The sequence below is a fragment of the Enhydra lutris genome, unplaced genomic scaffold, assembly GCF_002288905.1.
Source record: "Enhydra lutris kenyoni isolate GAN:26980312 unplaced genomic scaffold, ASM228890v2 scaffoldscaffold72, whole genome shotgun sequence".
NCBI classification, from domain to species: Eukaryota; Metazoa; Chordata; class Mammalia; order Carnivora; family Mustelidae; genus Enhydra; species Enhydra lutris.
Window position 1 is genome coordinate 6,729,695 of NW_019154156.1, and position 14,784 is coordinate 6,744,478.

The 14,784-nt window shown below is 40.8% G+C and overlaps 1 protein-coding gene across 1 annotated transcript in view; it reads right to left on the reverse strand.

The window, feature by feature from the left end:
* The window catches only part of LOC111159965 (ovochymase 1), a 60,644-nt gene that overhangs the window by 29,694 nt on the left and 16,166 nt on the right, over nt 1-14,784 (reverse strand). Inside the window, 7 exon segments of the mRNA XM_022522680.1 lie at nt 2,132-2,327; nt 2,771-2,843; nt 9,091-9,289; nt 11,935-12,063; nt 13,068-13,169; nt 13,914-14,036; nt 14,138-14,278. Coding sequence (XP_022378388.1) covers nt 2,132-2,327; nt 2,771-2,843; nt 9,091-9,289; nt 11,935-12,063; nt 13,068-13,169; nt 13,914-14,036; nt 14,138-14,278 — 963 coding nt within the window.

A 14,784-nucleotide genomic window follows, 5' to 3' on the forward strand; every position in this document is an offset into this window, starting at 1 on the left:
TGAAAATCAGATCTCACAGCACTGTGGGACAGAACTAGCCATTAAAGCCAAGGTTGGCCTCTGAAGTTTCTGCTCGTTTAATGTCCCCATCTAATACATAAATACACTTAAGGTATTTAAAAACCCTCTTTTCAGGGACCATCCCCACCACTGTTCTTTACCATGTCTGAAAACTGAGAACTCATTTTCTCTCAGATTGGAAGAATGAATTCTTTCACAAGATTCTAACCACCTCTCGGTTGTCTGGTGGTCATGGAAGTGGTGAAGGTTGAAGGTATCAGAGAATGGGTACATTTATTCAAGGGCTTAGAAGCCAGTCAAAAAATATTTGCTGAGTGTTTACTCTATGCCAGGTAAACCTGTAGCTCTGGGGCACGGTGGTGAATTAGGGAAGTGCTGCCACAAGGTTTCCACCCTAATGCATGAGACCCGCCTGGAGAATGATTTTTTTTTTTTTTAATTTTAAGGATTTAAAAAATTTATTTATTTCAGAGAGTGTGCAAGCAAGAGCATGTGAGTGGGGGATACGGCAGAGAGGGGAGAGAGAGAGAATCCTTAAGCAGTCTCCCCACCGAGCAAGAAGCCCAACATGGGGCTTGATCCCAGGACCCTGAGATCATGATCTGAGCTGAAACCAAGAGCTGGCTGCTTAAACGACCGTGCCATCCGACGCCCTGGAGAATGAACACACATGCTAATGTCAAGTACATTTCTGGGTAAGGAGATGATAAAACTGGGTCGTGCGGAGAGTGATGGAAGGGCAGTCCTGAAGCAGCAAAGTGACCGGAGGAGGGAGTGCTGTTGGAGCTGTGAGGAGAATGAGGAGGAGGCAGCTGGGAGAAGAGCAAGGGTATTATTCCAAGCTTCAGAAAGTAGAACAGGTCTTATTTAAAGAGAAAGAAAGAAGACCACAATGCCTGAAGGGGACAAAGGGAGGAAAAGAAGTTGGAGAAGTAAATGGAGGACAAATCACATAGAGTTTTCCAAGCCAGACTAGCAGTTCAGATTTTATTCTAAATGTTAAAAAAAAAATTCAAAAATTATCAACAGAACCAGGCTGATTTTAAATCCTAGCTTTGATATTTATTAGTTATGGGATCTTGGCAAGGTACTTAAATCTCTGAGCCATAACATCCTCCTTTACAACCTGGGGAGGATAAAATCTCCTTATATGGTTGTTGTGCAGATTTTAGGAAAATGCAATTTGGCCGCAGGTAGTACAGAAAGCTATGATCATGTACACTGTGCATGGTCAAAGATGAATTCCCCTCTTCCCAAGCTCACAGATTCCAAATAAAGGATACATAAACAGAAGGAAAACATAAAAGAAAATTATCTTATACAGCAAAAAGAGGCAAAATGCAAATGTGAACCCAATAAGATCCATCAGTATTTTGCTATGGCTCTAAGAACTCTAGCCTCTAGCCCAGGGGTCAGCAAAGCACAGTCAGTGGGCCAATTCTGTGCCAGCCTTGGGCTTTTATAGCACAATCTGGGAACTAGTTTGGTTTGTACACTATTTTAATTACAAAAAAATTTTTTATTTGACAGACAGAGAGCACAAGCAGAAGAACAGAGGGAGAGGGAGAAGCAGACTCCTCACTGAGCAGAGAGCCTGAAGCAGGATTGATCCCAGGACCCTAGGATCATGACCTGAGCCAAAGGCAGACACTTAAGCGACTGAGCCACCCAGGTGCCCCTGGTTTGTACACTTTTAAATGTTTTTTTTTAAATCCAAAAGAACATTTTATGACACATGAACAGTATATGAAATTTAGATTTCATGAACAAACTTCTACTGGAACACAATCCATTCTGTTACATATGTATGTCTATGGCTGCTTTGCACTACAATGGCAGAGTTAAAAAGTTGTGACAGAGAACATATGGCTTGCAGAGATGAAAAAATTTGTGATTCGGCCCTTCACAGATCTAACTTAACTATACTTAGTCACCCTAAAGGAAAAATATAAAATAACTCATTCTCTGATCACTTAAAACCAAATCGAACATGGGTTCTAGCCTTCAGAAGGAAGAAAGGCTAAAGCAGATACTGCTTTTTATCATCTCCATGCCAAATTTGCAAAGTTAACAACTGGCAGTCCTGTGTAGGCAAGAGTAAAACATTTACCTTCACTAAGTCTCCCCCATCCAGTCACAGCACAGGTCTTCGAGGGAAAGAGCGGCTCCATGCTTTGTGGGAGACACACAGGCCTCACGATGGAGTTGAACTCCAGAGGAGAGCTCAGCTCTATCAGGGCAACGTCAGAGTCATGATTCTGTCTATCAAAGGCTTCTCATACCAGGATGTGTTTTGCCCTTCTCACCTCTATCAGTGGTGAGTAAGCGAATTACAAGTTCAAGTCAATGAGTCTAACTACTTCCCCGCATAATAGTCCAAAATAAACCTTAAATCTCCACATTTCCATACATCAGCAACAAAGGTGACTCTGTACTGAATTTAAAAGGGCAATCTCTGTTTATAATTTGCAGGAGGCCATGAACCACTCTCTGAGGACTGGCCATTCTGGAGAAACCAGGCCATGTGCACCTGTGTACACAGACCTCAATTTGCACTTCCTGACCTTCCTCCCTCAATTCTCTGATTAAACTGTGATCTCAGATTGTATCTTTAAATGTTGGTATAAATGGTAAGTGTAAAGGGGCACTAGAAGATGAATACTTAATGATATATTTTAGTCAAAGGCATTCCCCGGCATGTGGTAACACTTAGAATACCAGCAGAATTGTCCTTAGAAATATTTCTCACCTGCTCAACTGGTTCCTTCAGGGTTCTGTCACGGTGTCCAGTGACAATGGTCCAGAAGAGAGGATTATTTTTCCTGGAGAAAGAACCAGAACAAATGTCTGACATGAAGAGACATTTTTCACCATTTGGTCTAACCCCATGTGGCTCTACTGACAGGCAATGAGTCTAGTTCAGCCAGATGTCCTACCCACTCTTCTGTTTGGTGCCTTTGTGTGGCCTCCTTGCTGGGAAGGTACACACCTCCTGAGCTACCTGAAGAGTTCTTAGTTATATATCCCGCCCCTTTCTTTTGGCCATAAAATGACTTTGGAGACCCCGCCAAATATCACCAAAGGCTAGTTTTAAGTTGAGAAGGAAAAAAGAGAAAGTACAGCTTACTTTAATTTCACAGCATAAGAATACATGAAGGGGCGCCTGGGTGGCTCAGTGGGTTAAGCCTCTGCCTTCGGCTCGGGTCATGATCCCAGGGTCCTGGAATCGAGCCCCACATTGGACTCTCTGCTCCGCGGGCAGCCTGCTTCCCCCTCTCTCTCTCTGCCTGCTCTTTGCCTACTTGTGATCTCTCTCTGTGTCAAATAAATAAATAAAATCTTAAAAAAAAAAAAAAAGAATACATGTAAAAAAAGGGAGGGGCACGTGGGTGGCTCAGTCAGTTAAGCATCAGACTTTGGCTCAAGTCATGATCTCAGAGTCCTGGGATCGAGCCCCACATCAGGCTTCCCACTCTGTGGGGAGACTGCCTTTTTTTTTTTTTTTTTAAAGATTCTATCCTTTTATTTGACAGACAGAGACCAAAAGTAGGCAGAGAGGCAGACAGAGAGAGGGAGGAGCAGGCTCCCCGCTGAGCAGAGACTCCGGATGCGGATGCGGGGCTGGATCCTAGGACTCTGAGATCATGACCTGAGCCAAAGGCAGAGGCTTTAACTCACTGAGCCACCCAGGCACTCCTGGGGAGATTGCTTCTCCCTCTCCCCACACCCAACTTATGCCCTCTCTCTCTCTTCCCCTACCTCTTTCCCTCTCCCTGTCCCCTTCTCTCAAATAAATAAAATCTTAAAAAAAAAAAAATGAAAAAACCCCTACATTCATAATAAGTTAGCTTCTGGCCTATATTTTACTGTTAAAAGTATCCAAACATTATCTTACAGGAACACATCTCAAATTATCTTTGATCAAACTACCAGAATTAATAGAACAGAGGTTAAAAAAATATATCAGTTCACAAAACAGGTAAAACTCATCCACGTTGTTGCTTTCAGGGAGGGGTGGATGGTTGCAAGAGGCATAAGGGGACTGCTGGGTGTTGGGAGTATTTCATTCCATGATGTGGGCACTGGTCCCAGGGGTGCTCCCTGTGTGCAAATTTTTCTAACCATAAACCTGAGATCTGTTTACTTTCAGTATCCTTCAAATGGATGTTTAAAAAAAAAAACAAAAACTGAAATCCACATCCCTTAATCTGCCACATTAAGACTTCCAGGTGAAGAAATAGCTGAGGAAAGAGTCCCTTAGTTGTCACAGATATTCTGTCACATCAGCTTTGAGATTCTTCAACTTTTCCAACTTGTTTCCTTTGGAAAAGTCAAGTTACTGCACTTATTTTTTCAGTGTGCTTTATTCATTGAAGTTTCTTCATACACATAGGCTTCTTCTCTCTAGTCATAACCACGCTCATTTCAATTCCTCGCGTGAGGGGTCTGACTTACGCCTGTGTTTCAGTGTGCGTTTATGAAGGGAGCGCCTACTCAGGTGAAGTGCTTGGCAAGTACCTGCAGATGGTAATGACTCCATAATGACAGCCATTAGTGCTGTTATTATCCGCCATGCACTCTGACAGAAGGATTAAACTTTATTTTCAAAGTCACCCTCTCAATTATTCCTTGGTAGTAAAGGAACTTATTTCTTAAAGCCATTCTACTATATATAGAGGATAGTGTGCACAATAAAATGAAATAATAAAAATCATGGTATAGCTGATAACGTAGATCACAATTTCTAGTGATGCTATAGGTGCCCAGTCATTAAATATCCTTTAATTTGGTGGAGAGCACAACATAAAAAGCATCATGACAGAACAACATATATGTTATGAGGCAACAAACCCCGAGTTTTTCCACTAGTGGGAGGATAGCTCCAAGTAGCAAGTGATAAGTTTCTCCATCCTTTCTGGCCGCTTGCTCATAACCAAGTTTCTTTTCTTATATCCTTAGGGTCTTATCCCCCATCTAACATCGGATGTCCCATTGGGTCCCATAGGACACTTCTGCTTTGGGAGAAGGAAGGATCACTGCTGAATTACAGAAAAAAAAGTAGCTGGAACTAGGGGGAAAAAAAAAGTTTGAGACAGAAAGATTCCAATGTATAACTGCAAAGTGAATACAGTCCCCTCAAGTGAGTTAAAAATCCCAAATGAGCACAAAGACTAGTGTGGAACAGCAAAAGAACACCAGTTTTCCTTAAGTTTGGGACATTACACAAATCCTCAGGCCCCACGTCAGACTTACAGATTCAGAAACCCTCCGGGTGATTCTGGTGCATGCTACAGTTTGAGAACTAATATTAAGAGTAACCAGTGCCAGGCAAGCCATGGGAGGTGGTACGATGTTGCTGCCGGTTATCCTGAATGTCCTTGGGGTGCTACCCAACAAGGTCGGCTGGTCTGGCACCTAGTGACCTTCAGCAAAAATGATGTCTACCTCAGCTCCCAGACTTTGTATGTCTCCCCGGCTGGCTTATCCTGCACGGCAAACTTCCATTATCAATGGATTTGGATACGCAGAAGCCACTTTCAATGGCGGATGGAGCCCTTGGTGTCTACCAGGTCGATGACGAGGCCGGGAGAAACAAAGCCATGAGGGGAAGCAATTGCAGAGTTCCCAGAAAACCAGGGCACGAGTGGAACACATCGCCTTTGTTACTCTGGCCTATCAAACACTTCCGGTGTTAAGAGCCATACACTGCAAGGAATGGCTTCAAAAAACATTTCTTTGGTGAAAGTAGTTAGGCAACTATGAAAAGATAAAAAATGAGTCCCACAGACATTTTTCCATATCAGTATCAATAGAAAGCACAATGTCTTGTGCAAAAAGTCATAAAACAATACATGTGGTATGTACAAATACTATAAACTATATGCCTGTGTGGTTAAATGTTAGTGGGAAATCAGATAATTAAAACATTCTTAATATTGATCACCTCTAAAGGGGAGGAATGGATCATAAAATGGAGATAGCTTAGATTTTTCTTGATAACTTTAACAGCCTTTTCCCACAAGTATTACTATTATAAAAATCTTTTTTCCCCCCAAAGATTTTTATTTATTTATTTATTTATTTGACAGAGAGAGTGAGAGCACAAGGAGGGGGAACGGCAGAGGGAGAGGGAGAAACAGGCTCCCCACTGAGCAGGGAACCCCATGCAGAGCTCAATCCCAGGACCCTGAGATCATAACCTGAGCTGAAGGCAGATGCTTAACTGACTGAGCCACCCAGGTGCCCCATAAAAATCTTTTTTTAAAAGAAATCACTGATGAAATTACACAAATATTCCTTTTGTGGTAAACTTAAATGGTTCACAAACATTTATGGCTGATTGTACTTACCAATCTCAACTGACTCACCCAGTTGAACACCTCCCTTGTGAAGAATGGTCTTGCTATGGTCTGTATCTTGCTACAAGGGGTCTGGTCCATCACACAAATTCAAGAATAGATTATTCTATTTGACAAGGGAACCTGCCAAAACTTCTGTGTCTCAAGCTTCTATACTAATATTTGTTTTCTCTAATACATTAATTCTTACTAATTAACCACTTACTGTTGAGGCTTCTTTTCCATGATACATCAAAATGAATTCTGATAGAATTATTATAAATGGGCATCTCCAAGGGAGGGAAGGCTAGAATGAATGATGTGGTATTAGACAGAGTTGGAAACATCCACATGACCTCATGTTTAGCTTAATGTAGATACAGAAAGAAAGCTAGGTTTATAAAATGGATTCGTGTGCATGGCTATATTTTCTAGCTCTGTTTGCTGAGAGAACCTAGCACCATAACACCCTAGTAGCAACTAGTACACTGGCTACTGAGATCTTAATTTCTCATACCATTCTCCAATAAAATAAACCAGAGCTCGTTGGAGAAATGACTGATTCCAGGACTGAGCAGGGAACATGTAAGATAAACATGGATCATTCTGTAGTGTCACAAACGGACACACATGAAAGACACTGAAAGAGCTGACACTGGTCAAAGCTGGAACCATCTGAGCAAGAATGTTAGTATTTTATATAGTATCATGTTGTATTTTAAACTAAATATCCCCAAGTCCATACTGATATAAACAAATTATTTAACAAATAAATAGAGAAGAGACATCCCATCAGGAAAATTTCCAACAATTTATATAAATACTCTCCACTCAGGGAGATGGAGCTTAATACCCAGAGTCTCAGCTGTCATCTATACTAAGTGACTTGCTTCCAAAGAGTAAGTGTGGAAAGGAGGAAAATGTAACTTTATGATGGAGATTGGCAAACCCTGCCTTAGCCACAGTCATCATCAGTGACAAGTCATGATGATAATATGTAACCTTCAAATAATATAATAAGAATGGCATATTACCGCTGTGGTTTTCCTCCTCTAAAACCAAAATCCCAGTAAAACCATGAGGAAATACCAGACAAACTCCAACGGAGGGATCTTCTACAAAATAACAGAGGAGTACTCCTCAAAACTGGGAAGATCATCCAAAACAAGGCAAGACTGTGATACTTAGAGCCAAGAGGAGCTTTATGTGACATGCCAACTAAATGTAATATGGTGTCCTGACTGGCAAAGGGAACAGCAACCACAGACACCTGGAGACAGGAGCAAGGGTGGTGTGTTTGAGGAATGGGTCTGACTACTGTGAGCAAGCACAACAGTGGTGCTTGATCGAGGCTGTATTTTGGAATCATCTGTGGAGTTAAAAAAAATAAAATAAGGGGTGCCTGGGTGGCTCAGTGGGTTAAAGCCTCTGCCTTCGGCTCAGGTCATGATCCCAGGGTTCTGGGATCGAGCCCCACATCAGGCTCTCTGCTCAGCAGGGAGCCTGCTTCCACCTCTCTCTCTGCCTGCCTCTCTGCCTGCTTGTGATCTCTGTCAAATAAATAAATAAATAAATAAATCTTTAAAAATAAAAATAAAATAAAATGCCAGCAACCAGAACTCACCAACAGACGACTGACTTAGGTAGCCTGAACTGAAAATGAATTAATTACAGTTACACAGTCACGTGGCTTATCTGTATAACATGAGGATAAGAGCAAGACACAGAAAAAAATACAAACTACAATTCTTTTACATTATGAAAACCAAGAAAAATCAAACAATAGGCTTATTTCAGGGGTTCACAGATGTTAAATTAAAAAAAGGAAAGGTATCATAAATACAAAACTTGGCATAGTGTCTACCTCTTGGCTGGGGCATTGGAGGGTCTTAAGAAGTGCAAGGATTCTTCCCAAACTGAATGGCAGGGACACATATGAACATTTACTACTCTTTTTTTTTTTTTTTTTAAAGATTTTATTTATTTATTTGTTAGAGAGAGAGCGTGAGCACAGGCAGACAGAGTGGTAGGCAGAGGCAGAGGGAGAAGCAGGCTCCCCGCAGAGCAAGGAGCCCGATGTGGGACTCGATCCCAGGACGCTGGGATCATGACCTGAGCCGAAGGCAGCCGCCCAACCAACTGAGCCACCCAGGCGTCCCCATTTACTACTCTTTAGATGACATATTATGTACATTTTTTCATATCATGGCATAGTTCAAAATTTGAAAACATTGAAGAAGTTAACCAGAATTTTGGTCCACTAGTGGTCCAGTGACCATGGTGGCAGATTATCCTTCTGTGCCCTCCACTGTTGTGAGCCATATTTTAAGAAAGACAACACTAAATCAATCCAGGAGAAGTGGCACTGCAACTTAAAAGGGCCATTTGAGAAAGGTCTTCAGGTATAGGGAGCACTGTACGTGAAAGAAGAACCGGACTTAGTTCTTGTGTTCTGGATCCCCAGTAAATTTAAAACAACAGATTTCTGTTACAGAGAAGCAGACTTATGCTCAACATAATAATCAGAGATTGCTGTAATGGGATGAGCAATTTCAAGTTTTGTTTAACATTTCCCACACTGACATTGTTTAAATAGAGGCTAGATGGCTATGTAGGAAATCAACAAAAGATTCATGCTTTAAAATTAGTCTGGATGACTTCAGTAGTTAGACAATTATACTTATGTCCAAGCACAGTGTATAAAGACATGTGCTAAATACAGTATTAAAACATCATCAGTTTCACTCATGATTGCACACAGTGGGCTACGGTCAGAATCCAAATAGGGCTGAGGATGGGCTCTCCACACTGGTGACTGCCTAGGAACCTCACGCCCACCTGCCATGGCCAGCAGTGGGGGCAGGCTTCGTCCCCCTCTACAATTCTTCTCGAAAGCCACTGGAGACTAAATGGAGGGATGCCACAGATGCCTACAACAAAGAAGAGGAAACTAATGACCCATCCAACTGAAATAATGAAGCACACACAACTCTTCCAATGGCTTGCAAAGCCAATGGAAGTAATTCAGAAATATCAGATGAGCTTTATAAAGATACCAACTCCTAAGACCCATGTCTGAGGAATCGGATTTTAAATGCTTGCTTAGGTGACTCTGCTAAGCAATGGGTTTTTAGTTATTGTTCTGCAGAATAGTAGTTATTCATTTAATAAATATTTTAGTACTTGGTACTGCCAGGCACTGTTCTAGATATTGGTGTTCTAGGTATCAGTGATCTATCAGTGAACAGAACAGACAAAAATCTTGGCCCTCATGGAACTTATATTCTAGTAAGAAATTTTTGTTAGTTAACAGTGCATGCAAGTTCTTCATTATATGTCTTTGTTTCTTCTCTCTCATGGTATGAAACCATTCACCAAATCTTCAAACATGCCAAATACACTAAGACATCCAAATGCCTTTCTCTTGTCTATAATATCTCTGGACTTAGCTCAAGCACTCTGTCTCTACAGAGCCTCCTCTGATTTCCCCATAAGACGTTTTCCCCTATTACCGTTGCCTGTACCACTTTCTATTACAACCCACAACTAGACCATATTCAATACATGTATATAGAACAATGAAAGATCATAATTTTTGGCCAGACACTTCAGATTACAAGTTAAAATTTTCCAGAGTGTGTTAAAATAAAACAAAACAAAAACTTCGGTTTTCTCCCATTGTCCAAAATTACATCATCATATTAAATACGAAGCCTAGGAAAATATTTTAAATATTAAGTTTGCACAGGTATAGATGAAGACAAAGAATTGTTCTCTGCATCCTTCTTCCAATCAAGAGCCTATTTCTTCTTCCTGCCATTTATGACTCTGTATGCTAACCCAAACAAGATTCTGGAATTTTTATGGATCTAAAATTCATTCTTCTTCACTGGAGTTATATCAATGTAAAATGAGGCTTTCTAAAGAAGAAAGAGTAAACAGATAGTAATCACATGACCATCAACTCACCACACAGAATAGCTTTTGCAGAAGACAGGGGATTGACTCTGGGGCGGGGGGGAGGGGGTGATGTTGATCCAACGTGGTTTAAAGAGTATAGAGGAAACATTTCTTCAATTGAAAATATTTAAAGTAGTTTTTACCAGTTGACCCTACTTGCTTACCCTGGGGTCAATCATATAACCATTCTAATGTTGATTTCACTAATACTACCTTTCCAATGCTAAATGCCAGATCCCATAGCTGTGATTTATTGTATATTTCTTAACAATCCTCTTGTATCTGACTCTTAAGCACTTTTTCCTTCCTTGGCTTCATGGAATCACTTTCTTGATCTTCTCAATACATCTATGACCATCTCTTCTCAATTCTAGAATTTTTTTCAAGATCCCATCCTTCAGTGAAAAATATTCCACAAGGTGCTGTTTACAACCCTATTACTACTCATTTGCTTATATATGACTTCCACATTTCTCTCTTCAATCTAAGTCTATTTTTCTGAATTCTAGAGCTAGGACTGCTAGATCTCTGCATCTGGGTCTCCCACAAGCTCATAAAAATACAGTTGTCTCAAATGGAAACAAGTGATTTCAACAGTGAACATGGTCTTGTTATGCTTCTCTGTATCATTTAGTGGCTCTACCATCCACCTTTCCTGTCAAGCTATAGTCCTAAAAATTATGCTGGGGTTTTTCTCCTTTGTATATTACCTTTGCCACAATATATCTAACCAGGGAACAGATCTCGAATACATTCTTACAGTGACTTCTTCACTAGTCTCCTTGAATGTAAATTTATCCCTAATCTCTATCTCTATCTTCCACATGACTACCAATGTTTGGATTCTGGCTCCACCTCTTGGCAGCTATGCATCTTTGAGAAAAGCTACTCAACCTCTCTGAACCTCTTGTCTGTCATCTGTGAAAAGGAGAGCAATATATAAACCTCTTATGCTTGTAAGGAGAAATCAAAGTTATAATGCATGAGAGATGTTTAGTTGATACCTGGTAGAAAGCAAGTCATGGATAAATGTTAGCTAGCTATCCTAGCACTCTGGTACCTAAAATTGAATGCCCTGAATCCCATACAATCGAACTCTTGCCTTTTCTATCACTCCCTCCAAAGTCTGAGTAGTATCGAATAATTTGCAGCTTTTCATACAACACTCGTTCTCTTCCATGGCGGGGTCTCTGCAGAGGACGTTCCTTTTGTCTAAGTAAAGGCTGCTTTGCTTTCTAGAATGACTAGAAAAACTATTAGTCCTTCAAAGCCCTGAAACATCCCAAAAAAGAAGCTGGTCAGTGTCATTTCTGAATTACATTCTCTCATCTAAATTTCCCACTTTCCATACAAGGTGCTTAGAGTCTCCTTTGATCATTTAGTGGACGATGTAGTTTCTTGGCTTCACCTGAGGTTCTTGTGAAAGCCCAGGTTCCAGGACCCCAACACAATCTACTGAATCTAAAACTTCAGGGGTGGGCGCAGGAAACTGCATTTTTATTTTGCCACCAAGGTGATTCAAGTACCCTAATTTCAGATACACATAACTAAGTGATCTTCTGTATAACTATTTTCACAGGTAAAAAATCACTACTGTGCAAGCGCTTATACTCACCTGAGAGCAAAAAGGTAAATGTAACCTTGAAACCCTGGAAGGTATTTTCACCATCACTTTTAAAGTGAATCACCAATATGTTATTAGGACTGAATATTGGAGTAAAGTTCAAGATTCCACAAAATTTAGCTGTCAGTTTTAGGGATGTTTGATTAGTTATAATTTTTTTTTTAAATCAGAAAACAGAGGTAAAACATTATCCAATTAATTTTTCCCAGCAATTCTGGTTGTCTTCAATTTTGGTTTATAGGCACACCTTTCCATTTCATGTGGGAATTGCACATTTGTTTCCAGATAACTATGTCGTGTAATTTTATCTCACAGAAGAACACTCTACAGATAGGGTAAAGATATCTGATTTTTAGTATGCATAGAAACTCCAACTGATTAATGTACACAATGAGAAGAGGTGAGTAAAAATCCAAAACGTGGTATTCCTCTTTCCAAACAGAACATGGCTACACTTCAGGTGAATAAGCACCGCCGGCAAGCCACTTCACCCAGAGCCCACCCTACACAGCTCCCCTTCTGCTGGATGAGGGGACTCTGTCTCTACTCACCTGGCTTGAAGATGCAAACAAACATTCCCAACCCACCTGCATTCCCGGTCTCCAAACCACACCAACACTTAGCTAAGGGACAGACAGTAGGTATTAAGGAAACGGCTGTCCATCTGGAAGATCATTTTTTAGATTCAGTAAATTGGTAGGTCAGAAATGAAAGTGTACTTGCAGTTTTAGGTCCAAAAATGAACTTTAAAGACTGAAGTAGTAGTTATAGCTTTGGTTGCTTCTTTTAGTTACTTTTCTTGGACATAAAAATATCATCAATTGAAGAGATTTACACAGAAAGGAGTTAGAAAATTTACCTTCAATAACTACCAAAAATGTACTCAGTGCCGCAGTGGGAAAAGTTCACCTTCCAAATATTCTGAAACATTCTCTGCATTTTGCATGTTCCTATTAAAAACCTCACTGGTGAATCCGTTGTTGGCTCGTGGGTTAAAGCTAAGGTTTTCTGACACATGAGTTTCCAGCAAAAGAAATCCTCTTTCCCGTTTGACTCTGTGGCACCCAAGGAAGATAGTAAGTGTTGCAAACACTCTCATGCTTTTCAGATGGAACGTTACCCACCTAACTCGTGCTCCTCTTCAGGATCACCGTAAGTCACAACCACATCATAAACACAGTTTTGGCTAAATTCAGTGATAAAGTCCTCAAATTCCAATTGTACAAATTAGAAACATAACCAGAGAATTGGTCAAGGATCAGATGCAATAAATTTTAAAAGCTTCCCTCTGTACATGAAAAGGTCCTCAGTTACCCCCTCCTATTCCACTAATAGAATAAGTCATTGCAGTCTCTTTGGAAAGCAATTTGGCAAGGACTCTGAGGTTAAAACGTACAAGCTCTTTGACACAGAAAGTCCACCTCTGGGAATTACATACATCCACATGTGCCCAAAAACACTGACACAGGGATGTACTAGCATTGTTGGTATGGACAAAGACTAGAAACCCACCAAGTGATAGTAGGGAACTGGCTTCAGAAATGATGGAGTATCACACAACAGAATTTTATGCAGTTGTTCAGAAGAGCTCTGTGGATTCATCTGGAAAGATCTTTGGGATATTTTTTAAGGAGAAAAAGCACTGTTAAGCCATATAAATACATGCATGTCTGTAAGGGCTCAGCATCTCTCTCTAGGGATACTCGGGATACTTAACCAGTGTTTGCCACCAGGAGGCAGGATGGGAGTTAGAGGAGAAGGGAGCATACTTCCTGTTGCATTCTCTCTTCAACCGCTGAAATGTTTCAAACAACATATATAGATCTGTATATAGAACCACAGATGTGGCCCATGGAAGTTCCTAGACATAGTGGCCTTTTGCAAGCCCAGATGAAGCAAGTTCTGCCTAACCAACACAGCTAAGCTCTGGATGAACTGTACAGAGCTTCCTTAGTCGCTTACCGTCATCATGTGTTTCTCTGGAGCATGAATGAAGCAATGACACCTTACACGTGTGGGATACAAGTCAGGATAATCGGCAGAGTGAACTGTCCTTCCTTCCACCAGTGTAGCCACACTCCCCCAGCCTGAGCCTGTTGGAAGGTCAGGGAACTTCAAAGTGAAGGGCCAGAGGCATTCCCTCTTCCTTACCTCCACCTCAAATAAAAACGTCAGGGAATTAGATTTGAGACGCCTGCTCCTGAGTTCTTCTGTATGGCAGTAAAGGTCAGCTCAAACCTGCTGCCATTGTTTCCTGTCCTAGAAACAAATGTAACTGTGGCCTCATTGGTCTCTGTCAGCAAGGATGGAGGCAAAAGACCTCCACAGACCTTACCTTAAAAGGAAAAGGGATTGAAATAGCATTAAGATGGCAGCAGCTTATATGTGTTTTCCTGATATTATCTGACGGGAATTCTCTGTTCTCAGCACACCAGACTATTTAGTGTTTACTTTAATTTTCCCCACACTCTCTGTGTCAATGATTTTATATTCCATTCGCTTTCTCAAACTCAATCTCCTATGTCTAAATTCTACTCATCCTTCAGGGCCTGACATGAAGTCCAGTTCTCATAAATTTCCCAAACTCCCAATGTGTTAAGAGCTACATTTTCTGAATCACCACAGCACATTTCCTGTACTCTGTCATTTCCTACTTTATGGTACACCTGTAGTTAACTCGTCAGATGGCAATTAGAGCAGAGACTGTTTTTACTCTCTACATGTGTAGGGCTTGATATAATATCTGGAACCTAGTTGATTCTTAACAAATGATTGGTTGAAAGAATGGTTACTAGGTAAATAGCAGGCCTGGAGTGTGAAATCATTTACTCAACCAGTCTT